Genomic DNA, 26,444 nt, shown 5'->3' with positions numbered 1-26,444 from the left:
CACGTGTTTAGTTCTTGTATGAAACACTGGGTTCTCGGCTAACCGTATAGCTGATTGATTGTCGCAATGTAACTGCACCGAGTAATTGATTGTTTGATGAAGATCTTTCATGAGCTGCATCAACCATGTACTTTCCTAAGTTGCCATTGCTGTTGCTCTATACTCAGCTTCTGTGGTTGATAATGATACTGTTGGTTGTCTCTTGCCGCACCATGACACTACTCCCGATCCAAGATTGAATATATACCTGGTAGTTGAATGTTGGCGTCACAATACCCTTCTACTTCACATTTGTCTCCTTTCTTGTAAAAGAGTCTGAAATCAAAGGTTCCTTTCACATACCTTAGTATGCGTTGTACTACTTCCAAGTGAGGCTTCCTCAATTTCTCCATGAATTGACTAACTACTCCAACCGTAAATGCGATGTCAGGCCGTGTTATCGTGAGGTAGATCCATGGTTTTAAGTATCGGTGCGTATCGTGCCGTATCGGCCGATACGTATCCCTATCGGTAGGCATCGGCACGATACATACCGATACGTTACGGGGAATTTTGGGACTCTTTTTGTGTATCGGCGTATCGTACGTATCGTATCGTGCCGTATCGTATCGTTACCGATACGTACGATACTCTATGATACGAACTTTTGAAAATCTAAAAATTCCCGAGAGTATCGGTACGTATCGAAGGTATCGTGCAGTATCGAGCCGTATCGTACCGTATCGGTACGATATGGCTACTTAAGTGTGAATTTTTTGTTGTTTGAAACAAACACTTCACACTCTCACCAACAGCTTTTTATATTTTGCTTCTTTCTTCCCCTTTGATTCACACACCTTTTTGGAGACTCAAATGGTAGATTGAAAGAAACATTGTGAAAGTGAATGGTTCAAAGAAGGAGAGAAACATAGTCCAAGAAGAACCTTGAAGGCCTGAACTTGAAAGTTGAAACATTTGAATAGTAAGTTCTTGAATCTTTACTCACTTTTTTCAACTTTAACCTTAGATTTTCAAGTTTTTTTATAAATCCAGAAAATCTAAGGTGCATCATACTTAGAATTACATTTTATGCATCATTATTACATGAAATCATTGGATTTATAAGGATTTACAAACTTTTTTCAAGAGAAAATGAGGGTTTCAATTTTTTTCAAATTTCTTAGATCTACTCATGCTCAATGGTTAAAAATGTTTAGATTTTTTATATGTTATGTAAAAACAAGTGTTCTACAACTTTCATGGAAATTTTTGATTTTTTTCAAAAAAATATATTTTTTTAATTTTTTATTCCGAAATTAATTTTTTAAAAAATCCCCAAATTTTTTTTTTTTTTTAGAAAATTTAGTTCATTTGACTCTTAAAATAATGTCATAACTTATAATTACTAAATACATGATTTCAAATGAAACCCACATTTTTTCCCCAAAAAAGTGAGGGTTTCAATTTTTTTTTTATTTCTTAGATCTACTCAAATATATTGGTCCACACTTTGTTGATTTTTTATATGTTCTTTAAAAACATTTAATCTACAACTTCTATAAAAAAAATTTAATTTTTCTACAATGAATGGGAGACCCACTACCATAAATATTTCGACTGGGGTAAATATTGTGCCTATATTCGACAAGTGCAGAATATCATCGTAGTTGCTCCTATTGAAGAAGAAAGTCCTAGCTAAGGATTTGAACCACCACGACACTCTTCACGGCACTCATCACAGTGGCAATGGCAATGAGGAAAGAAAAAACTGTAAGAAACTCAAACCTCATCATTTTGAACATTTTCAACTCAATATATTTGTCTATCAATACGACACCCTCTACTTAAGTATTTATGCATTCTACATGTTATATATAGCTTTTTTTAACTGTTTTTTTATGCAAAAGTGTATAAAAATGTGTTCCCTATCCATTTATGTGCGTATCTTTAGCGTATCTTAGCATATCTCCGATACGATACGATACCCTCCGATACGTGTCTTAATTTTGACCGATCGATACGGCAACCGATACCGATACTTTAATCCTTGGTTGGCTCACTAACAACAACAACAAACATAACCTTATTGGGGTTGGCTACATGGATCCAATATGGAAAAAAAGAGTATAAAGAAGCAATAGAAGAAGGAAAAAGTAGTAAAGGTAGATAAGAGAAGAAGATAAAGCAGTAATCAAAGACGCATCATAGGGACATCCACTACAAGGGTCGGCTACCCGGGTCCTTGTCCTCCACAAAACTCTATCCAATGTCATAATAGCATCGAGCCCCAGAATATGCATATCTTTGTTCACCACTTCGTCAATAGTTATTTTAGGCATGCCCCTACCTCTTTTGGTTCCCTCCAAATGAATCTGATCACTCTTCCTTACTAGGGCATCTATAGGTCTCTGTTGCACATGGCCATACCACCTCAACTGGCTCTCGTGGAGCTTGTCCTGGATTGGTGCAACCCCCAACTCGTTTCTTATACAATCATTCTTTAGTCTATCTCTCCTGATCTTGTCGCATAGCACTCTCAACATCTTCATCCTCGCTACACTCAGTTTATTCAAATCACTCTTTTTGACTGCCCAACACTCCACTCCATAAGTCATAGCTGGTCATATAATTGTCTTGTAGAATTTTCCCTTGAGTTTAATAGGCATTCTTTTGTCACATAGCACTGTTGACGCACCTCTCCATTTCACCCATCCCACTTTAACTCTATGAGCAACATCATTCTCTATATCACCCTATTTGTTTATGATGGACCCCAGGTATTTAAAACAATCACTCTGGGGTAGCTCCCATTCCCCAAGTTTCACCACTCCCTCCCCATCCCTAGTTTGACAGAAGGGGCACATCATATACTATGTCTTCGTTTTAATTATCATAAAACCTCGTGATTCCTAGCTTGATCTCCATAGCTCCAGTTTAGTATTAATCCCTTTCACTATTTCGTCTATTAGAACAATATCATCAACGAATAGCATACACCATGGAATTGGATAATGTAAGTGCCTGGTTAAATCATCCATTATGAGTGCAAACAAATAAGGGCTTAAAGTTGATCCTTGGTGTAGCCCAATGGTAATTGGGAATTCGTTACTCTTGACCCTCTGTCGTTTTGGCACTTGTCACCACTCCCTCATATATGTCCTTGATTATATCCATATAGTTATTCACACCCCTTCTTTTCTCTAAGATATATCAAATGAGCTCTCTCGATACATAGGCTTTCTCTAGGTCAATGAAGACCATGTGGAGGTCCTTTTTGTGGGCTCTAAATACTTCAATAGGCCTCCATCAGGATGTAAATACCTTCCGATGTGGATCTCCCTGGAATAAAACCAAATTGGTTCTCTGTTACCTTAGTTTCCTCCTTTAGGTGGGCATCTGTTGGTTCATTACCCTAGATAATTGATTCAGGTACCACAAATCACATGTCTGGGTCACTTAGTTATTTTTCCACATATTATCCATTCTCAAGTAAAACCAAGGTTCGAGTAGCTGATGGTTCCCTCTAAACGTTGCTGCGATGGGAACCATCAATTGCTCTCCATTGTTCTCTCTTTCCTCTATTGTTGCATGTTCCTAAGTTTTCTACTAATCTCTTAACCATTGGTAGTTTTACTAAGGACTTGAATTGCAAAGTCACCTTCTTCTCTACTCACTATTTGTTTCAGGATCTTGTGACTGGGGCAACAATTGGCAATGGTAAAGTGAGTAGTGGTGTCTCCTATTTGGATAGTAGATCTATACCAGCTACACCTACTCAGGCACTTTATACAGCTTCGGAGTAGGCATTATTTGAGTTATACAGTTGGCATCGTCATTTGGGCACCCCCCTTTGGGAAATTTATCTAGGATATTTCCAATTTTATCTAAGCAGATGTTCTTACAAAGGGACTTAGTCGTAAAGTTTTCCATTCTATCCTGTACAAGTTAAGTATGTGTGATATCAATGCACCAACTTGGGGGGAATGTTGTAATGTGGGAATAATGGTAGAAGTGTCCATATGGGGCACACTTATCATTGTAATGTCTTAAAACCCTAATCCTACTATTATAAAGAAAGGAGGGCTTGGTGTCAATTGACACAAGTCACAATAACCCAAATCAACAGTTGTATATCCCGACCATCTGCTAAACAAAAATTGTTTTTCTCACTGAGCCTCAGCTAAAGGTGTGGTTTTTTCGGCACTTCAAGCACTAACAAATATTTTCCTTTTGATTAACTTAGAGATGTGAAATGTAGAGTAGCTTACCACCATGACAAAGACATGATTGAAGAAATCCTCAAGTGGCTGTAGTAGTTCCAGGGATGTCTCAATAAAATCATCAACCTCAACCCCTGTGAGAGAAATGGTGATGATGGTACCAGAAACAGTAAAAATAATGACAACAGTTAGTAGAAATGATACGCTTTTGGAAACATGACTAGCAATTATAAATGAATTTGAAACAAAAGAAGCATAACTGGATTGATTATTCAGAAGATAGAAACCAATTAAATGTTAAAAAAAATGCCAATAGTAGACCAGGAAGGGATAAGAAAGTAACTTCATGAGGAGACATAGTACCAGGATAGATCTTGCTCTTTACTGACAAGAAAGCACTCCATAAAGCTCTCTCTTCACTTGTCTCAAATGCAGTCTCACTTACCTATTAAGGCAAAAAAAACGACAACAACAAACCTCAGCATATCCCATCTAAATGAGGTCCGCTACATGGATCCGTAAGGGTGTAAAATAATAATAGATTAAAAACAAGGCTCTTCAAGCTCAACAATATGATAATATCACCAGAAGAGGTCATGCCGATAAGTTCACGTTTGATGTAACTGGCAAATAAGGAGTTCACTACTCTAGGACCTCATTTGTCCGCTTATGTCGATTCAATTACAATGGTTGCTAGTTTTATTGATACATCAACGTAAATTCTGCAGGTCTTAACAGTCCTGACCTAATTTTCAGGAAGCGCATACAGCCATTAAGGAAATTACAGAATGACCCTCTTTCTATAATGTGAATTGTGAAGATCTTCTGAGGAAGAGAGAAAAAAGTCAAACTATTCAGTAAGAAAATCAAAACTGAAATTTTTTTGAGATCCAACCTAACTGATTCATGGATGTCAGTTAAACTTTATTTAGTATATTTTTGAGATCTGACTGCTTCCAGTCCTAACAAGGAACCCAAATTCAAAGTCAAACTAGTAAACCATCAAAGATGAAAGGGAACCAAGACGGTGTAAAATCTAAACGATAGCAAGATGGACCAAAGGAAATATATATTTAAGTTCAACATGCACACACAATATATATATATATATATGTGTGTGTGTGTGTGTGTGTGTGTGTGTGTGTATAATTTTTCTTTGCATAATCATTAAGCACTTTTTTATCCACTGGATCTAATGTCCAGTTTGCAATACTCCTCTTGTCAAGTCTTCTATACGTATGCTTGGTTCATTCCTTTGGAAGATCTTAAGTGAAGTTCTTAACATTTCTGTTATTTTCTTTCATAGGATGATCAAATGATGCCAACTAGAAAATAGATGAAAGGGGGTTGTTGATACTCAACTCAAATCAGCCTTTTCCCAACTAAATGGGATCGACTGAAGGGAGTAGTTGACGATTGACAAAAAAGAAACCTGTGGATAGAGTTTTGGGAGATTCCTGCCTTGCCTGTTCTCAACTTCATGTGGAAGCGTAGTCATAAGACTCATAACTGCTTGCCTAATGGCAATGTGCTAAATTGTTGGCTTATCATTCCAACTATTAACTGCCCTTTTGTGAGTTTGAACCTGTGTCCCAATTCTGGAATGCCCCATCCTCAGGTCTAAATCCCTGTCCACTCCCTTTTTTGTCTTGGTTGGGCCTCATCTTTTCTCCTCCTGTTATTAGGAGGAATGCTTTCTCAAATTGGAGCTATTGCACATTGCATATGGATCCATAGAAATGAGTTGGGGTTTAAGAAGAAAAACATGCACGGATGGTCTAGTCTCTTTCCATTATGGTGAACTAGATGCCTGCAACACATAAGGAACTGAGCTGGAAACAGGGTTGTTCACCATTTGGAGTTGGTTGATGACATTTAGTGAAATAGAAACCACTGCCTCATTACATGCTCAAGACCAATGCTGCTGGTACCTTCATGATACTCCAAAGTCCTAACAAGGGTGGTTTCAGATTCGTAATTTGCAATCCCAGAGATAAACTTCTTAGCATTCAAATTCAATGATTAATGTATAATGTAGCTAAAGCATATTTCGAAGACAAAGGAAACTGGGTATGCATCAGATATAACAGAAAGCTACAGATGATTTGGAATTTCACACAATCAATTTCATTAACCAAGAGCAAACCAGTATAACTATCCCCAAAAGCAAAAACAAAGGCAAAGACATACAATTTTCAATTTTAAAGTAGACATTTCAACTTCATTTGTACCTCCAAATCAGCATCAACATCCTTCCCACGGATAATTCTTGTGGGGCGAGAATATGCCTCTACAACTTTTTGCAGAAGCTCACCTCTCGATAAGGCCTCCATCTACAACCAATTGCGGCAATGATATGTCAGAGAAATATTGATGCTCCACATGATTTGGTTACCTTGCAAGCTATAATATACTAGTGCTGGGGTTCTCCACTGGGAAAGAAACCCAGTCTTAGTCCACATGAAACCAAGAACAAAACATCACAAAATAATATTCAATCATCCTATCTTTAACTACTCTATCTTCTAGAAGCAGGTCTGCTGGATATGGCCACACTCCTGATGCTAAATAAAGGAGTCTTTTCCATGGGTAGCAAGAAGTTTGGAGGCTCCTAGTGTTATGACATGGGGCCATTGAGTTTGGGCTTAGCTTGTTTGCTCAAAGGAGTTACATTTGCCTTTTATCAATCAGTTCCTTGCAGGATTTTCACTTTTTTTTAATGGATATTGAAGAAAATATTTAGGCCACTTGGCTTTTCAACATTCACTACCAGGCGACTGATATTCTTGCACACGAACAGGTGTGCTGGTGCAAGATGGTTAATATCAGAGGAATATTTCAAAGATTTTGAAACTTTTCTAGCCTTAAGATGTCAGGAATTCCATTTCGTGAATGGTATTAACCAAAGGGTAAATGTGCACTGATCCTTCATGCATTCAGGAAAACTATTGTAGTCTGCCAGCACCAGATTATCTCTATGCCTGGATGATGGAGGCCCGATTGTCCCCCTTGCCCAGCTTTTTTGTTGTGTACATAAAGAATGGCTGAATCTCTAGGGTTTAGGTGACATGTCATCCAGAAAGAGCTTTAAATTGCTAAAAAAAAAAAAAGAGAGAGATGCAATTAGGGAATTGCTTTCTGCTGAATCTGTAGCCTCAGCTGCATGAAATCATCAAAATGATTAACAGTAATATGACTGATTTAAGTGGTGATAAACGCAACCATATGCTTATATTCTACCATGCAAAGTGACAATATAAGACCTTTGCGGGCTCCTCCATCTGTGATACCATTGGTAAACTAGCTTTCTTTGCAACCATTAACCACCTTTGGATGGAGCGTAACATCCGTAGATAGTCATCCAACTCCCGCTCTCCGGACAGGATTTGGACAGCCATCTTCTTTGAAGCTATCTCTAAAATCCAATCCCTTCACTCTCTGCTCCCATCCTATCCCAAACTCTATTAGAAACAGACACATCACTGCTTCCTGGAACCTTTGATAGTCCCCACTCCCATCTCTTGTAGTCCCTTCCCCCCCCCCTTTGTCGCTACCTTAGTTGCTGGCTTCTCTCTCCTTGGTTCCTTTGTTGGAGTTGGTTATTTTATTGCTTTTTGCTTTGCTCCCGTTGGGGCTGGCTTTTCTTTGTTGGCTTAAGCCTCCCCTCCCCCCTCTTTCCCTTGTATTCTTTTCTCTTTGGGCATAAATTTATTTATTCATCCAAAAAAACAAAAAACACAGATGTTGTGAGGCATCCATCAGCATATCTTATATGATTTGATATCAAAATTTTCATCATTCAAGGGTCATTTACCATATCAGTATCCTTTTCACATGATGCTTGAACCAATCAATTACCTAAAATAGGCTTTTGGCAGATTAAAATATATATGAACAAGTTCTACCAGCACACAGTTTATGCTCTGTGTATCTATTTGAGGACCTGCTTACAACAGTTACGGATGGCTTGCATATTCATTTCTGCAATTTAAAAGATCTTACAACAGTTATGGATGGCTTGCAAATTCATTTCTGTAATTTGAAAGATCCTACATAAATGCCATCAGAAAATTTCTGACTTCTCCCTTTTCTTTACAGACCTACTAGACTTCGTAGACGCAAAACATTGATTCTGGGTTCACACGATGCCCAGTTTTGTGATTTAAAATAACTTCTGTTTGACGAAGTCAAAGCTTAGTTGCATTTAGACAAAGTGATATTGTCCAAGATGTACTCTAAATTAGAAATCTTACGTAATTTCTGAATCAACTCATGTAATCAAACAATTTGGAGGTTGTGTAACGAAATATGAAAACCTAAAAGGTATTCAAAGAAGAAGTTGCTTACTTTAAGTGCTGATTTTGTAGCCAGACATGGCCAATTTGCACGCTCTAAAAGAATAGAACGAACCACTTCAGGACTTACACCCTTATCCACCTGTCAAAAAGGTATATTAATGGGTACATTTTTTTTTTTTGGGTACTAAATATATATGAACTTCATCCAAAAAGGGGAAAAAACAAATGAGCAAGAAAATAAAGAATTTGTTTTGAACTTAAAAACAACAACAAAAATAATCTCAGCCTTAATCCCAACTTAATGGAATCAGCTACATGGATCCAAAAAAAAAAAAAGGTCAAACATCACGATGAGAGGAGAGAATAAGGGTGAAAGTATAAAGACGAGAGTAAGAGGAAAGAGGCACAACCAACAAGTCAGGAGAGTCTTAGCTACGTGGGGTTGACTATATGGATCCTTGCCCTCTAATAGGCTCTATCCAAGCTCATACTTGTGATAAGACCGAGACTATGCATGTCCTTCCTCACCACTTCATCTATAGTCATTTTATGCCTCCCTTAGCTCTTTTAGCTCCTCAATCTGAATCAGATCACTCCTCCTTACTGGGGCGTTCTCAGGCCTCCTTTGAACATGGCTATACCACCTCAAATGACATTCACGGAGCTTGTCGTTGATCTGTGCAACTCCCAAATTAACTCCAATATGCTCATTCCATACTTTATCCTTCTTAGTTTTGCTGCACATCCATCTTAACATCCTCATCTCGGCTACACATAGCTTCTCTATACAACAATTCTTAACTGCCCAACACTCTGCCCCATACGTCATAGCTAGTCGCACAGCAGTCCTATAGAATCTTCCCTTAAGCTTTAAAGGGATACGCCGATCACACAACACTCCAGACGCATCTCTCCAGTTCATCCATCCCACTTTAATTCTCTAAGAAACATCATCTTCTATGTTATATTCTTTATTTATGGTTGACCCCAAATATCTACAATAGTCACTTTGAGGAATCTCTTCTCAATTTTCACCATTTCACTATCCATTGTAGAGTCGCTAAAGTTACACATCATATACTCCGTCTTCAATCTACTAATCTTAAAGCCTCTTGTTTCCAAGGTATATCTCAATAGCTCCAACTTAGCATTAACCCCTGCTTTAGTCTCATCAACTAACACGATGTCATCAGTGAAGAGTATACACCAGGGAACCTCATCTAGAATGTTCTTGCTTAACTAATCCATGATAAGTGCAAATAAATAAGGGCTTAAGGCCGATCCTTGATGTAACCCAATTGTAATTGGAAATTCCTTGCTTTGACCACCTACAGATCGCACAACATTCACCATGCCCTCATACATGTCCTTAATTATATCCGCATAAGTATTAGACACCACTCTCTTTGCTAGGAGCCTAGGACATGTCGGATTAGATCTCTACGAACTCAGTCTTATGCTTTCCCTAGGTCAATAAAACCATGTGGAATGATGAAAATTGAGGAGAGAGAGAGATTCACAAAGAACTTAAACTACAATGAGAAAAGGTCATAAGAGTGCAGAATATCAATACACTTGTAATGAAATAACGTTCCAGAGAAAAGTAATTCACAAAGAAGTAAAGAAATACAAAACCCAAATATTTGAACAATCAACTCCTCTTAATTCAGGAATACATACTTGCACTATGAATGAAACTACGCAACTTAGTGCTTGCGTACATCTCTTATGCCTTTAGAATCAGCACTTTTTATTGAATTCATCTACTAAGTAATTTTATTAACTAAAAGAAATTCAAGCCCATACCTTCCCTTTCATTTCTGACAATATCTTCAGAATTCAGATTATCTCTACCTCTTTCCTAGTGCACAGTGTTCTAGGTTTCAGCTTCAAGCCCAGTTTTCGAGAAATGCCAAAATTTCGGGCCAGGTTTCGATTGGTGATTTCGAGGCCCAAATAGCCAAATTAGGTCCTGAAATATGGCCTATTCCAGTATTCCACACAAAATTTAGTATTAGAACAATAAATAAAAAAAGAAAAAGAAAAAATTGAAGATTGTTTTTTTTGCTCAGTTGCCTCTACATTGGTATAGGGTTCTGTTATTCACTTTAGGAAGATGAATCACATGGAGACGGAAAATATCTGCCTTTGGTTTTACAGCTTGGTAGCCTGAATGAAACATATGGTGGACCAGTTTTTCATGAAAATAGATGGAACCATTTTTGGAGGAAGGTTCCAGTTTTTGGTACCGAAATATCTTGTGAAGCTGCAAAATTTTGGTTGAAACCTGGAAGGTGGTGGAGGGCTTTGAGGCCCAAATGGATAAATTAGGTTCCCAAAATTTTAGGAAACCCTAAGCCCTCTAAACATGGGAGAACCCTTAGATTGTAAAAAAACACACCCAAAATGGTAGTTTAACTTCGGACCCTAGGCCAGTAATATACGCTTTACACTGCTGTATACATTCTCTAATATGGAATATACCACACAACTTTGAATTTTGCTCAGAGCTTCTACAATGTGGCAAATCATCGTTTTTTATGTGTTTCACTACTACCCAACAACTTGTTCCACATTTGTATGGGGGTGATTTGGCCAAAAAAAAAAAAAGGCTTTACATAGACCTTAAGAGTCCAAACCAGAAAAATCAATAAAATCTGTCGAAATTTTGACCCATTTCATTCAAAGCTATACATCTTACATTAAGGTTTGTATTGTGCGGTAGAGCAATGCGAAATGACACATAATGTTAAATTTCACCAAAACAAAAAAAATTTGACCGAAACCTAGGACTTTTTACATATCGCATGGAGTTTGGTTTAGGCATCTTGTGAAATCAAAATATTTTGTGAAATTGCGTAAAATTTCAGCGAAGCCTTCATCATTGTTTTGGAGATCTGAAGGAATCTCCATGATCATGATATTGATGAGTGTGCTCAACTATTTTGAAGGTTACAGTATATATAATGCTGATTTAATAACTGCAGATATTTGAGAAGGTGGGAAGATGGAGCAAGGGCCGTAGTTTCAATTGATGTAGCCATATATTCAGAGTTACTTATTATTCTCATGAAGTTCTGAAGACTTGAGAATTGGTATTAGGCTCAAATTTAGAGATGTCCCTGCACCCCCTAGAATGGGCCCTTCCCCCTCCCCCCCTCCCCGGGGGACAAGCTCTTGATTATTGAACAGTTTTACGAGGAGAACTTAGAAATGGAAAGCTGTCTAAGGAAGCTAAACTCTAAATGCAATAAAACCATAATATGCTATTGCATACACATTACAACCACCTTATCTATTATAACAAAAACAATATATTATAGGCAAAAATTAACTGCTTTACTTTTGCATAAGATATATAAATAAGAAAATATCAATTCACAAAATTATACACAATGAAAGCATCTTCTAGTGATAGGACTTTACATACCAGAAATTGCTCCAACCTCCTTGTAACAAAGTGCAATACCTAAAAAGTGTGAAGTGGTCAAATAATCTCATGTATGGTAGGTGAAAGAAGCTTCAAATACAAGAAAACAATGTAAGAGATTGTCTGATAATGAATATGATGGTCTACCAATTGCAAACAAGTACATATGAGGGCCATTGTCAGCATCACAGTTTTGGCATAAGATCAGTTACATGGTGAAAGATATATTTCACAACTCTGCATGATCATAATGGTTCGCATTGGTAGATCATCATATCATATATATCAGGGCTAAATTTCTCAAAATCCAGAAAAGAGAATATTACTCACATCATCTATAGTAGTGGCATCTACTTGAAAAGGTTGAACATCTGCTGCAAGTTCCAAAGCATTTCTTAAATCTAAGTTTTTGTCATTTTCCACCAAAATTTGGACCTAATTCCAAACAATAGCACCATCATAATTAATACAGATGAATCTTGAAAGCACTTCTATGATCAAGAAGACGATAACTTACCAGTCCATAAGAGATTCTTCGCATGCCAAATGGGTCATTAGTAGAACTTGGCTGACAACCAACTCCAAATAAGCCAACAAGGCTATCAAGTCTGTAGAATGCATATTAAGAAATGAAGACTAATAAACCTGATGCCCTTTTATACTAATTCAAGAAGATAGAGGTGCAGCATAAAATGACAATATACATATTAACAAATAAAACATCTAACCATGTTGACCTGCAAACTTTGTAGACATGTTGTCACATCATCATTCAATTTCAATTACGGTTGATTTTCAAATTTCAACACAATCTGACATCATGACAATCATGTGTGATGGTTTCTAGAAGCCTAAGGGTTTAGAACTCAGTTGAAAACCAGAATTGCAGTGAAAAGAAAAGATCAGATTTTAGCAAGGTTTTAAATCTCGATCTCGCCAGCTATCTCGCTATCCCAAAAAAAAGAGATCTGGATCTCATATTTTTTGGGCAGTCCTCGACAACCGCTGGTTGATCTCGGTGGGCATATGGCCTTTGTAGACCCTGAAACTATGTATTTACCCTATTTTAGCCTTTCTAAACACAATGGAAACATCAGTTTTGTAAAAACAAATTCAAAATGGTACTTTGACAATGTACCCTATGTAAGTAGGGTTTTAGCCCCCTGAAAGTTGGTATTACCCTATTTTAGGCCTTCTAAACACAATGAAAACATCAGTTTTTTAAAATCAAACCTAAAATTGTACTTTGACTTTGTACCCTATGTAAATAGTCTCTGACTCTTCAGATGTTAGGCTAGTATGCTCTATTCCACAATAAACACATGACACAACATAATCATAAGAATTTAAAGGACATTATATATAAGAAAAGTAACTCCAAATGTAGATGAGGAGGTAATATTCTCTACTCTTTGAGCTTCAATGAGTGTAGGACTGAAGATCGTCAAGCAAAAGTACCAAAATCCTTGCTCCTTGGTGTTTTTTCTTCAAAAAAGTAGAGAGAGAGAGAGAGAGAGGCGAGATATTGGCGAGATTTAGCGAGATTTGGCGAGATCTCGAGATTTTGGTCAAGTTCTTGTACAATTTGTATCTCGCCATTCATCTCATCTCGCCTTTTTGTAAAAACAAGATATTAGTGAGATCTTGCCGAAATCTTGAACCATGAATTTTAGAAGAGATTCAACAAAGAAAAATCAGCAAGTCAGATAGAAATAAAATTATGGGATAATGTCACTTTAATGGTCAAGAATAATTCCTCAAAATCTGACAGTCAGTTTGGAGTCACAGATGTACCCTACTGCCAATAGGATTCTAGAGTTTAGAATTTCAGCACAACAGTGAAATCAGAAACTAAGGTCTGATTTGGTATGATTTCTATTTCAATTTCATGGGTTGATTTCTATTTTGGACGTCTTAGTAATAGGTTTGTGAGCAATCTACAAGCACCCTTGATTTTTTGGTCTACAATCAGCTGTTCGGTTTTATTTTTGCACTCTATTTCAGTGAAATAGAAATCAATCGAAATAGAAATTCTGAAATAGCTGAGGAGCTGTTTCAATTTCGAAATTGAAATTCATTTCACTATTTCTCTTTAATGAGCACATGGTTAATTTGACGGTCATATAAGTGGTTTCATGTTAAAAATAAAACACCACCTTCTTCTACTCTTGATGGTCTCACCACCACAATGCCATACCACCACCACCACCCCCCCCCTTCATAGCCTCGCCACCACCATCCTCTCCCAAAAGAAATATAGAGAATCTATTCTCAAAAATTGAACTACCAAATGGATTTCTTATTCTTGAAACATTTCTTTTTCTGGGAGAATAATGAATTCATTGCCAAAGAAGAGGAATGGAGAATATACAGGGCCCCTCTGAGGGAGGGGCAGAACAAACTACAAGCAATGAAACAGCCAACCCCTTTATAGGAAGGGGACAAGAGGCTGTAAAAGGGAGAGGTGCAGACCCCAGGACACAACAGTAACCTTATTCCTTAGAGAATCCCTTACAAAATGATGGGGGAGCATCGCTAGCTTCGAACTAACATCAAAGTAGATGGCATTCTAAATCTTGTAAAGGACCTCGAGGATGGAACTCCATCTTCGAAGATTGCATTCCATCCAAATGTGGTTGATGGAGGAGCAGAAGGCAAGCTTGCAAGCAATGTCACAAATGGAGTTCCCTACAAAAATCATATTCACCCAGATCATTCTTTTTCTGATAAGCCAACAATTGTTAAGGACTTTCTTCCAAATAGTGGACAAGAACGGGCATGAGAAGAAGAGGTGGTCTGCATCTTCTATACCATTCCAACAAAGGAAGCAAGCGGGGGAGACCTGAATGTGTTTGTAGATGAGGAAGACCGAGTAGGGAGGAAGTTGAAGAGAGCGCGATGAAGCTATGGCGAGTGACGCAGATTTTGAACCAAGCAATCTTGCGCCAAGGAGATAAGAGGCCTCTTGATCTAACCAAATTCCAAGCAAAGTAAGAGTTGAAGGTACCTAAAGGGGAGCAAAGCCAAGTAACACTATCCCCTCTTCCGCGATGATCAGGGGGAAAGGGGAGGGCAGCCCAAATAAAAAGCTAACAAAGGGTGGATAAGGGAGGAGCCCTACTCAACCCAGAGGAATAAACAACTCTTGCATCCACTAAAGAAGAGAGGACTCCCAAAGGGTGCTAGTTGTCAAGCCACAAAGTAGTACCATCATTAATGCAAGAGATGGCCCCAAGGGCAACGGGCCTAATAGTGAGAATCTTACACCAAACCAATGAAGCATCAGTGGGGGAGGAGGCAATAATCCAAAGCGAGTCTTTCCAGAGAAGAGTGGAGTAGACCCAAGACCCCAAATGTTGTCTTTCTTAGACCAATATATATATATATATATATATAAGAGGATTGAAGCACAGATCTAATGAGCTCCAGGCGACCAGTATAAGAGAGGACTTTTCCTTTCCAAAGTTGAAGCCTCTTTAGAATAAGATCCAACATGGGGGTCCAAAGGTGAGCCATAAGCCTAGCTGTAATGAGGGACAGCCCCAAGTATTTGATTATAAGAGAACCAAGAGAGAAACAGTCAACTCGAGGAGGAGGTTGAAATGCCTTTTTCTGTTCTGGTCCAGCCATCTGTGTCCCCTCCTTCCGCTCCTACCAGCCAAGGAATAGATCTCGCCCCCCTTCTGGTTTGCTTCGTTCCTCTTCCCAGGAACAATCGTTGCCCCCTGCTAACCTGTCCTGATGTCTCACGGGCCTCCTTTGGGATCTCTCGGGTCTGAATTCTCCCCAGAAGCATGCTGCCATCTGATATGATGTAAAGGCCAAAAGAGGTGTAAGGTTGGATAAGGAGGGAGATGGGGCTGTGGTCAGATATGATGGAAAAAAGAGGTGTGGGAGGAGGGGAAAGAGGCTTCATTAACCAGGACTTTGTCTAACTTGCAGGAAACTTTGTCAAGCCCAATTCTTCTGTTACGCCATGAAAACTTGACACCGGACCATCGAAGATCATTCATCCCAATGCCATCTAAGCAATCGTTGAAGGCAGCAACTACAAAGGTATAAAACAGAATACCACCAACCTTTGCCTGGCCAAATCTGATTGAACTGAAATCGCCAGGGCAGTGGATCAGAGGTCATCCCAAAGGGGGAGCCTATCAGGAGCACAATTGAAAGCATAAACCACCGAGAAGAAAAAATTGGTATCCTTTGCAGTCCGAAATGTTGAGGTGAATGGATTGGGAGGAGAAGGAGATGACAGTAATCTAGAGTTTGAACGATTGTGGGAGTAATTAGAGAGGAAGAGCCAGGAGGGGGGAATTAAGGAGGCTATGCAGGGGGCATTTGGTTCAAGAACTCAGGTTTCTAAGGGGTAACAGAAGTCAGCTTGAGAGGAATTCGGGAGGGAGCGAATTTCTGCATGTTAGGCCGGGGAATTAAGACCTCAGTTCATTCCAGATGGTCCAAGGGTTCATTCTAGATGGTCCAAGGGCTCATCAGGAAGAGGAAAGAGGTTGCAGCATAGGCTCTGAGGAGCTCAGATCAGGGTAGTCAAGGCCGGTGGAGGATTGAAACCTGAGACACCTTTGATATTCTTTAAGAGTGGGAGAGGGTTAGGCAATTCTGTTCTGAGTCAATGAGGCAAGAGGAGACTGCCCAAATGCGAGGGTAGAAGCCTACCAGTGGAGGAGGAGCACTGGTTTGAGGGGCCATTTGTGCACAAGGAAGAAGAACCCAAAGTGGTGGTTGGGTCGGGTGGCTCCTCAATGGCTCAATCACAATTGGGTGGGTTGAAGTGGGAGTGGTATAGTTTGAAAGGTGAGCTGGGTTGAGCAGGGCCAAGCCGATTTGGTTGGAACCGGTTCTAAAAGGAATGCGAAGGTCTAGGTCAAAAGTGGTGGGGCCCCCAACTGAAGGAACATCCAAGATGAGTGGTGAAGTATTCCCAAAGTGAAGGGTTTACAATGCTTGAAATATTTCATATTGATGCAACCAATTGTTGACTATTTTGTGAAGTCAATCCGAAATTGAAACAGAAATCATACCAAATCTGGCCAAGGTCCATTTTGATAATAAATAAAATAAAATCAATTAGTGGTCAGATATCAGAATTTCAAAGAGACTAACAATCTGAAATAGTAAAAAGATTCTGATCTTCAAAACAAGTAGAACCAAGAATCCAACTTGAAATAAGACTCCAAGCAATCAGCAGACACACACACACACAAAATAAATAAATAACCCAGGAGTTTGTTTAGAACACATGAAGGAGATTGTCACCAAATCTTGCTTCAAGAGTTGGGTTTTCGGTTACTAAACCGATGAAGATGTTCTATGACAATCAAGCCGCTATCTATATTTCTAGTAACTCAGTATTTCATGAAAGGACCAAACACATTGAAGTTGATTGTGATTTTGTGAGGAATGCAGTGATAATGAAGTTTAGTGATACTCCATTTGTTTCGTCTACAGATCAGTTGGGTGATATGTGTACCAAGCCTCTATTTAGTCCTACTTTCCGGAAGGGCTGTTTCAAGCTAGGCATGGGTGATTTTTTTACTTATACAAGCTTCAAGATGGAATACTAAAGTTCTGAAATTGCAATATATCTGGCAGTCTGGGTTCTCAATACACACCAAAAAATAAATAAATAAATTCAGGGGAGTAATGCAACCAGTTAGCACTGATGGAAGACAAGTAGCATGTTGTATGGACTAACTTTGTAATATGGAAAAGGCTAAAACAGGATCATGTCAAGGATAAGGTATACAAAGATGCATTACTTGTACTTTTGAGATTAAATGAAATTTTGTATTAGTGGAAAAAAGGAAGAAAATTTTACAAGAGAAGTTTCAAATTATAATCGCAAAGATGATCAGAATGTAAATGTGACATGTAATTCACCTATCAGCAATCGCCAAAACTATTCCTGAATCAGTTTTTGGAAGTATATCTCCAGAAAATCTGGGAAGTGTCATCTCAAACAGTGCATCTGCAACCTACTACACAGAAAAAAGTAGAAGAAACCATCACCAAGTCTGACTACATGGCCATCACCTCCGAAAGAACTGAACCCTAAATAGCTTAGAGAACGATAATATGATTCACTTAGTAGTAAATGCATTTAATAAATTCATGTACCAATTATTTCTTAGACATGGAAAAGCTAGTAACTATACATCTGTTACTGAATCGGAAGATCAATACAAACTAATCAGAAAGAATGAGGACAGTAATCAAAGGCTATGGAAGAAAACCCAAGACCATCCATGGTATGTGATGGGCAGCAACATATAGAACCCAGACCATGATCCATGAATAAAGGTGTAGATTTTAATATTACTGGTATTCTTGCCATGAACTTATTGAAATTTGAGGGAATTTCAATGAAATGTCTTGAGACTGGAATATTATTTAAATTCCTAAAAATGGGAATATTGGATAAATGTGGGGGAACCAATATTCACTGTAGGAAATATGAAAAAATGCATGATTACAGACTTCAAAACCAAAAAAGTATAAGAACATCTATGCATGGCAAAAAACAAGATCAGGATGGGATAAAAACCAGCTTGAAATCTTCATTAAATACTGAGCAAATCAGCCATATGTTGCTTCCCCAAATAGTTAACATACTAAGTAAGTTGTCCTCTTATGGTATGAACCTTTGTACTCAGGCAGAAGTCTTATATAACCAAAGTGGGGAGCATACTCCTTGTCTAAATTAAGGATGAACCACTATACCCATGCATGGATGCAGGTGAGGTTGTACATCAACATAATCCAATCCAAATGAAATTTACCACAAAAGTAAAGAAATGGATACTAAATATGGCTATTAATGCTTTAGTAGCCATTTTCTTTATTTTTCAGTAAATTCCATATACCACAATACTAGCATAATTACAGTACTGACATAAACTTACAACAAAATTAACACCAAAAAAAGATAAATTGTGTGACCACTTGAGCTTACATTTTCCCCTTTCTATTCCTTCTAACACATTTAAGAGTGTTTTTTTGAATTCTTCCTAAACAAGGTTGAAATAAGAATTTCAACAACTATACAAGGAATAGGAACAGAAGTCTTATAAAAGGGTCCAAGATTAAAAACTCAAAAAAGAAAAAGGCCAAAGAGGAAATCAAGAAGTAATACCATATTATAAAAAGTCCATGGTAACTATGTAAGGCTACATTAAAAAGTTGCACTAAGTATGCCCTCCATAATATCCTCAAATTTTTGAAAATTGGAAAAAGGTTTCCAAAGTCCAAACTAATTCTTTAAGTTGTCTTAGCATATAGCATGATGAGCACAATAATGTGTGAAATCTTAGGGATATAAGTGTACATTTTGCCCCACTTTGGATAGTACTACTTTTATTTTTTTTAGTTTCGAAGTCTACAAGAGAAAGTGCTTAAAGTGAATCAAGAACCGGTCCAAGCTTGAACTAACTTGTCCAAAGGTGGGACCCACTCATTGGTACCACATCCTCTCTCTTACAAAATCCTGAAGATTATTCTCTCTCCTTGCCACCTCACAAGATCTTGAAGATGCTATGCAAAGATTCCTTTTTGATTTAATCAAGATTGCATGATATTGGTTAATCTTGCAGGGAATGAATAGAATTTGTTAAATTTGGAAACATATTCTCTATTTCCTCACACAATATCTCAGAGAATGAGGATATTTACCAAGATTTAATTTAATTTTATTTTCTTTCTTTTCTTAAAGAAGACTTGTAGAAGGAAGGAGGCAAGACCAAAGCCCTATAAAAGCCCCTTCCTCCCCCCTCCTTTTAATTATTATTCCCCTTAGTTTATTTTCTAGTTTATGCTTAGTTCTCTTCTCTCTCTCCCTCTCTTACTCTCTTTGGTTTTAGTTCTTCTTTATTTTTGCTTTAATCACTTTTGTAATAGCTTTTTATGTCAATTAATGCAAGCACTCTTTTATTCTTATTCAGCCTTTTACGTTTATGATTTATGCAATTGAGTTGTAATTTTTAAAGTTATAGTTCTAGGCTTAGATCTAGGTGACAAGATCACGAGCTGTGGAGCATCTTTTTTTTTTTCAAGTTCATTTTTTTTTTCAAGATTTGTTTTCTCTAGTACTAGAAATTTCAGATTTGGTCTATTTCAGATCTGGTTTTTATTACTGGTAGTATCTCAAATCACCCAAGCTTTCAAGTTCAAGCATTGATTCAAGTAAATAGGCTCCTTCAGTAATCTTCTCTCCCCCATCTCATTCCCTCTTCTAACTACCCTTTATTTCTTAATTTAGGATTTTAATTTCAGTTGTTATATTATTCATTTCCCTTTTCCCCAAGGTTCATGGCTAGTGTATGTGTTGGCTTCGCCCCTCCTAACCATAGAACCATCATTTTATTGTTTTTATTTTAATTGCCTCCCTTTCCCTAAAGCCAAGTAGAGTAACTCTTGTAAGAGTGACTCTCTGGTCAAGTAGGAAAGCTCATATTATGATGCATCCCTCGGGCTAAGTAGAAAAACCTACTTGTGAGTCTCTCTCTAGGTTTATCCCATTTATTTTACTTTATTTTTATTTCAGCATTTTTTTTCCTTCATTGCTTTTTAATTGCGTGGGGTGTTTACTTTCAGCCATTTATTTATTTAATTTTAATTGCTTGGCTTGCGTGTTTAAATTCTTAGATGACGAATGGTTAGGACGTTATTTTAGATACATATGTTTAGGACGGTAATTAGAATTAGATCACAATCATTAATCGGTTCACTTTCGCATTATTAAAAGAAGCAAAAAAATAAAGTGGCTGATCTCCCTGTGTTCGACCCGTAGCTACACTGATCCGTACGCATGCGGTTACATTTTAAAAATCTCAAACATAGCACACATCATTTTTTAGCTTATAGAGATGGAATATTTTTTTCTCTTTTCTAATGACGCATGTGAAATAATTTTTTTTTTTAAATCAACGATTAGAAAAATGAATCATCACGAAAGTAAAGGCAAACATACAAGATACAAATGATGAGTTAATGTGATTAGTAGACATCTGTTCTTCTAACCATTTGGTCTTTGAAGATTACATTGTGATATATTCATAGTCCACATTTTATTGATAGGCAACAAGACGAAAAGAGAGAAAATAGCAGAAGCAGTACAGGAGGGTCCTTAGACGGGAAAACCAGCAGACGGCCGACAATCTGCAATTGCAAGAGTATAAGACACTCAAGGCCACAACTCTTACACAAAACAAACTTCCAACCCACCAAATATGTATTCATAACTTATATTGTAAAAAATAAAACAAAAACCAGACCCTCTTAATAAGATAGTATATCAACACTAATCTGCTTCCTCTTAAGCAACAGATGAAAAATAAACGAAAAATAAATGCAATAAATGTTAAGTTAAACAACCTGTATTGGATAACCATCTCTAAGTGCATAATGGCGTGCCATTATTCCAGAGAGGGAGGTAAATTCCATAACAACAGCAGTAGCTAGATCAGACATAGCCAGTGATGCAGCATCCTGGATGACTGGAAGCTTATCTTCATCAATTCCCATGGCTAAGCCTAATTTTGTAACAATATGTTGAACACGGATCATCTTGTCCAGCATTGTTCCAAGTTTCTCCTGATTTGTTTCACATTTCAATCATATGAAGGTTAGAAAAAAGTGACAAATTATCAGCCAGCCATCATAAATACATCTCCACTTTATAATTTCTGAAGCTCCTATAGAAAAACAATAATTTCAATTTTTTAATAAGTAAACAACGGTAAAGATTCTTTACTGGTTGTAAAAAATTACCTAATATGTAAGAATATATTTTTTTTTTCTGGCAAAGACTTGTGCAGAAATATTTCAGAAAATGTTTCTATTAAAAAATACCACAAAAGAAAAGAAAAAAAAAAAAAAAAAAAAAAAAGCTAAGAATTAAGAAAGAGGAGATTAAAAGATTGAACAAAACCAAAGTTCGATTCAGAAAAGAGGATATAGATACAAAACTCTTAACTCTTAAGTGCCAGAAGCTTCTTTTTTAAAATTAATTAGAAGTTAAAAGTTTTACCCCTTCATTGGTGACTAGTGCATTTCCAGACTTGAGATGTTCACCAATTTAGAGAATAAATATTTTGGGAAAAAGAAAGCCACCCACTTGCATGTGTCTATGCCTAGACACATGTAGGCGCAAGAAGACTGCACTGCACGCCCCGCCCCATGCACTAAAGATGCCTCCGCGAGGCCTCCCATTGGTCTGCGCACTGGTGCAGTGGCCGCATAAGCGGCTAGTATTCTCTTCCCAAACATTTTTAAGCAGGGAATATTTTTCCCATCAAGTCACCAGAATCTCCTGGCCCATTTGGTCGACTAGTGTGCTTGCAGTCTTAAAATGTCCATACGTTTAAAGAATAGAAATTATTTCAACAGGACAAAAATTCCTTAATTTTTAACAAAAAAAGAAAAAATGAGTTAACTTGTTGGGTTACTCGAAGCCCACACCCCTTTCCCTCTTCCCTTCCCTCATTTCATTGGTATGTACAGCCTTAAGACCTCTGAATATTAACAGAATAAGCATTTCCAGCAGAGCTAAAATTCCCAGAGTAATTGTTATAAACCTTGAGTAACCTAATCACTATTTCCTTCCCCCTGTCTCAATATTAATAGAATAAGCACTTCCAGCAGAGCTAAAATTCCCCAGAGTAATTGTGATAAAATTGGAGTAACACAATCACTATTCCCTCCCCACGACCCCCAACCCCCAAATAAAAAAAGAACCACCTTATTAATTCTCTTCATATATGACTTTATTAAATCTGATCAAGCTGGCTAGAAAACTGACATTTGTGAACAAAACATTCATGTTCAAACCTGCAATTCTGTACACACAATATAAACAGAACACATAAAAAATGCAAAATTTTAAAAAGAAAAAGACTGAAAAAGTCTGAGCTAGTCATGTTAGACACTGCGTCATCTTCACGTCATCCACACCCTTACTAAAGAAGCAACAGACTAAGCCCCTACTTGAGTAAGGCTTCTGTAAAGAGCAGAAGCATGGAAATGGAAAGTAAACATGGAATATCGACTACAGATGGTTCGCCTCCAACACATTGAGGTCTTTGGTTGGACATAAAGCACATATTTCAATACACGGAGCAATGTCATCCTCTTTATACAAAGAGCCACAAATAAACATCCTATTTTATAGACCATAACCCATTATAAATATTTTTTTAACTTACAACAAATCCTCTATAACCGGCAAACAACTTATGAAGATCACCCTTATAGACTTCCATTAATCAGGCAAAATTTGAAGGAGACCATAATTTTAACCCAAAGGGGTAGCTCAGTTGGCAAAGACCAACACCTGACAACTAAGAGGTCATGAGCTCAACTCTCCTTGGGGCCTACCCATCCCCAGAAAAAAAAAAATTAATTAAATGAGTTGGAAGTTACAGAGAGACTTCCCCTGGAAAGGAATTGACAAGTTTCCATAACTTTCCAGCAGCATAAAATACAGTTCATAATGCTTAATGCATCAAGGTTTGGTTTTTCAGCCACTTAGAGAAAATGAATAAGGCACTTCGTTTCCTTAGGCAGAATTCAAGAATTAAATGGGTGGAGCTTGGTAATTCTAATTCAGCTTACTTCCACCAGTCTATGAAGTTCAGAACAAATATCAATTCCATTCCTATGCTTGTCGCTCTAGATGGCACCCCTTCGCATCTTGTTGAGGATATCGAAGCAACGGCTGTTAATTACTTGAGCTGTTCAGGTCTACTCTGGATTCCTCTGGTCCCATTCCTGAGAATATGCTGCGCAAGTTCATTCCTAGTCACCTCATCAGTGCTCTGCAAGCTATTCCCTCAATGGATGAAATTGTTTCAGCTGTCCACTCTCACAAGGCTAACGAAGCTCCTGGTCCTAATGGTTTTATTATGGGTTTCTTCTCTGCTTCCTGGGATATTCTTAAAGTTAATCTTATCAAGGCCCAGCCAGATCAAAGGGGTTAATCACACCTTCGTTTGCCTCATTACCAAGAAGAAAGGCGCTTCTGTTATTTAAGATTCCAGGCCATCTCCCTTTGCAATCTTCTACAAGAGTTTATTACCAACGTTTTTTCTTGTAGGCCGAAGTTGGTGGTTGATTGGTTAGTCAGTGATAATCAGTCGGCCTCCATTCATGGTCGGAGAATTTCAGGCAACATTATCCTTTGCAATGAGATTGTCAGGGGTTTTGATAGAAAATCCCACTCTCCTGTTGCTCTCATGAAGATCGACATCCATACAGCTTTTGACTCCTCAAGGTGGGATATTATTTCTAAGGTCTTGCTTAAGATGGGATTCCCTCTAGTGTTTGTTAACTGGATTCTTCTCAGTGTTGGTTAATGGCAATCTAGCCAGCTATTTCGCCTCTCCGGTGGGAATCCGTCAGGGATATCCTCTGTCCCATAATATCTTCACATTGGCCCTAGAAATCCTCCCTAGGAATATCCAAAGCTGTATGGACCAGCGACTCATCTCCCCCATCCCCAGGTGCAAGGCTATTAAGCTATCCCATCTTGATTATGCCTTGTTTATTGTCGCTTACTTCAAGTTTAAATTTGTTACACACACAATTTCCCTTAATAATTCAAAAGAAGAAAAGAAAACTGCATGAGAAGAGTTAACTATGAGGCCCATTAAATACTAATACAACAAAACTTACATGGAAAAGGATCCCTTTCAGCTGGCTTCGGAATTCAGAAAATTTTTTACGTGTGTCCATTTCATAGAAAAATTTTGCATCCTCATAGCGGGCTCTACAAAAGATACAATTCTTTTGGTCACAACGGCATATAACAATGTGTCAGGTTACTCCACTATTATATAAATCATGAGCAAGTACAATATCATTCCATAACCAGATTTAATATTTAGACTACAAGCATCCTAGAAACTGTTTCTACCTTCTAGGCAGACTACTAAAAGGGATCCCAACATCTGAAATTAAAGAACCATGAAAGTGACAGCATAGGTATATCCATTTCCATGGGCACCAAGAGTTTTAGGCAGGGCTCATATCTGACCTGAGTACAGCTTCATTCCCTTTCCTTACCACCAATTCATGGATTGCCCCATTTGCCACCTACAACGAAAAAATAAAATCATAGTTTACTGGTAGCATTGAATGATTTATCACATTTATCTTATGGAGCGAGTAGTATCACAAGTATCACTAAGAGACAGGTAGTTCCCAAAGCATCTGAAATCTAAAAATCTAGAGTGCCTTCTCACAGCAATGAAGTATGGCAATAGCCTTCCATTAACATCTCTCATGGAAAAGTACTTCTGGTGCTTTTGCATAACCTGCGTAGTGATTGAATGGAAATTATTAATGCCAGTAAGAATTTGAAATTACAGAAGACACAAACTCTACCATAACCACAATGAAATTGCATCAGAATACTAAATTCACAACATGGTTATCAGAAACAGTCCATATTGGCATGGGAAGGAATCCGGGCATGTTCACTGTAGCTCAACAGGCTGGTTAACTAGGGTCAAAGTGAGTGTGTTTTGACGTGAGTTCTTCCCTCCCCTACAAATATGAGATATCTGCCCAGATTTCCTCTCTCTGACCGGCTCTCCATCAGACAATAATAACATCGATACAAACAATTAATGTAATATGATCCTATTATCTAAATAATAACTTCATCCTGCTCTAGCAAGTCCTTAAATTTTCAAATTGATTACCATTATTAGAAGGTCTTCTGGAAGCTCTAGGAAGGACTCTTTGAACTTTCCAATGATTGGAACAGGTGCCTCAACAAGATTTACAACCTACAAATTCATGTAAGTACATGTCATAAAATGAAGCTTAAGGAAAAAAAAGAAGAAAAAGAAATAAAACATATCATATTATATAATTAAAAAAAAGGAAAGGTCCACTATTACCTCATCAAGTAAACTATTCTGCATGATAAGATGTCCACCAACACCTTCTGCCAAAGAATTCGACTTCTCTAAAATTATTTGTTTCCGATCCTGAAGGTGGGAAACATACTTATAAAGTTAGATAGAAATCATACATCGTTGATCTAAAACCCAAGTTAAACTCTCTAGGCAAAAACTGAAAATATTAGTAATTCCTAGTTCATAATTATATTAAAATTAAAACAACTTAAAGATGGAATATCACATTACATACCTCAATTGAAATAGAAATTCCTGCTTTCTTCAATTCACCAATGTAACATTCTGCATTTTCTACCTAAGAAAATCATGCCTGTATCAATAATCCTTTTAATTGCAGAAGGAAAAGAAAAAAAGAAAATATTATCTCACTCAGTAAGTGATATCTAAGAAAAAAAAGCAATAACCGAAAATAGTCATGATGCAATGATATAGAGAAAAATAAACAAAACTGAATTTTAATCCCCATATACTGAATTTCATAAATTGATATCAAGGAAGATGGTCATTGAGATAAATTTGAAGAAAAAGATGCGCACATACAAATGGGGAGAGGGGGGGGGGTAGAATGAAAGAACAA

The 26,444-nt window shown here is 37.5% G+C and overlaps 1 protein-coding gene across 1 annotated transcript in view; it reads right to left on the bottom strand.

The window, feature by feature from the left end:
• Positions 1-4,184: 4,184 nt before the first annotated feature.
• LOC122070081 (glycine--tRNA ligase, chloroplastic/mitochondrial 2) overlaps positions 4,185-26,444 on the bottom strand; it is an 87,004-nt gene continuing 64,744 nt past the window's right edge. The window contains exons 20-34 of the mRNA XM_042634180.1: positions 26,100-26,162; positions 25,847-25,936; positions 25,646-25,732; positions 25,184-25,255; positions 24,976-25,034; positions 24,615-24,708; positions 21,318-21,536; positions 17,829-17,923; positions 12,445-12,535; positions 12,258-12,362; positions 11,928-11,966; positions 8,547-8,636; positions 6,431-6,532; positions 4,563-4,644; positions 4,185-4,333 (exon numbers count right to left, since the gene is read on the bottom strand). Of these exons, the coding sequence (XP_042490114.1) occupies positions 4,185-4,333; positions 4,563-4,644; positions 6,431-6,532; positions 8,547-8,636; positions 11,928-11,966; positions 12,258-12,362; positions 12,445-12,535; positions 17,829-17,923; positions 21,318-21,536; positions 24,615-24,708; positions 24,976-25,034; positions 25,184-25,255; positions 25,646-25,732; positions 25,847-25,936; positions 26,100-26,162 (1,437 nt within the window). The remainder of the gene's footprint in view (positions 4,334-4,562; positions 4,645-6,430; positions 6,533-8,546; positions 8,637-11,927; positions 11,967-12,257; positions 12,363-12,444; positions 12,536-17,828; positions 17,924-21,317; positions 21,537-24,614; positions 24,709-24,975; positions 25,035-25,183; positions 25,256-25,645; positions 25,733-25,846; positions 25,937-26,099; positions 26,163-26,444) is intronic.

Source organism: Macadamia integrifolia, unplaced genomic scaffold, assembly GCF_013358625.1.
Source record: "Macadamia integrifolia cultivar HAES 741 unplaced genomic scaffold, SCU_Mint_v3 scaffold817, whole genome shotgun sequence".
NCBI classification, from domain to species: Eukaryota; Viridiplantae; Streptophyta; class Magnoliopsida; order Proteales; family Proteaceae; genus Macadamia; species Macadamia integrifolia.
This window is presented reverse-complemented; position numbering and strand designations above follow the sequence as displayed.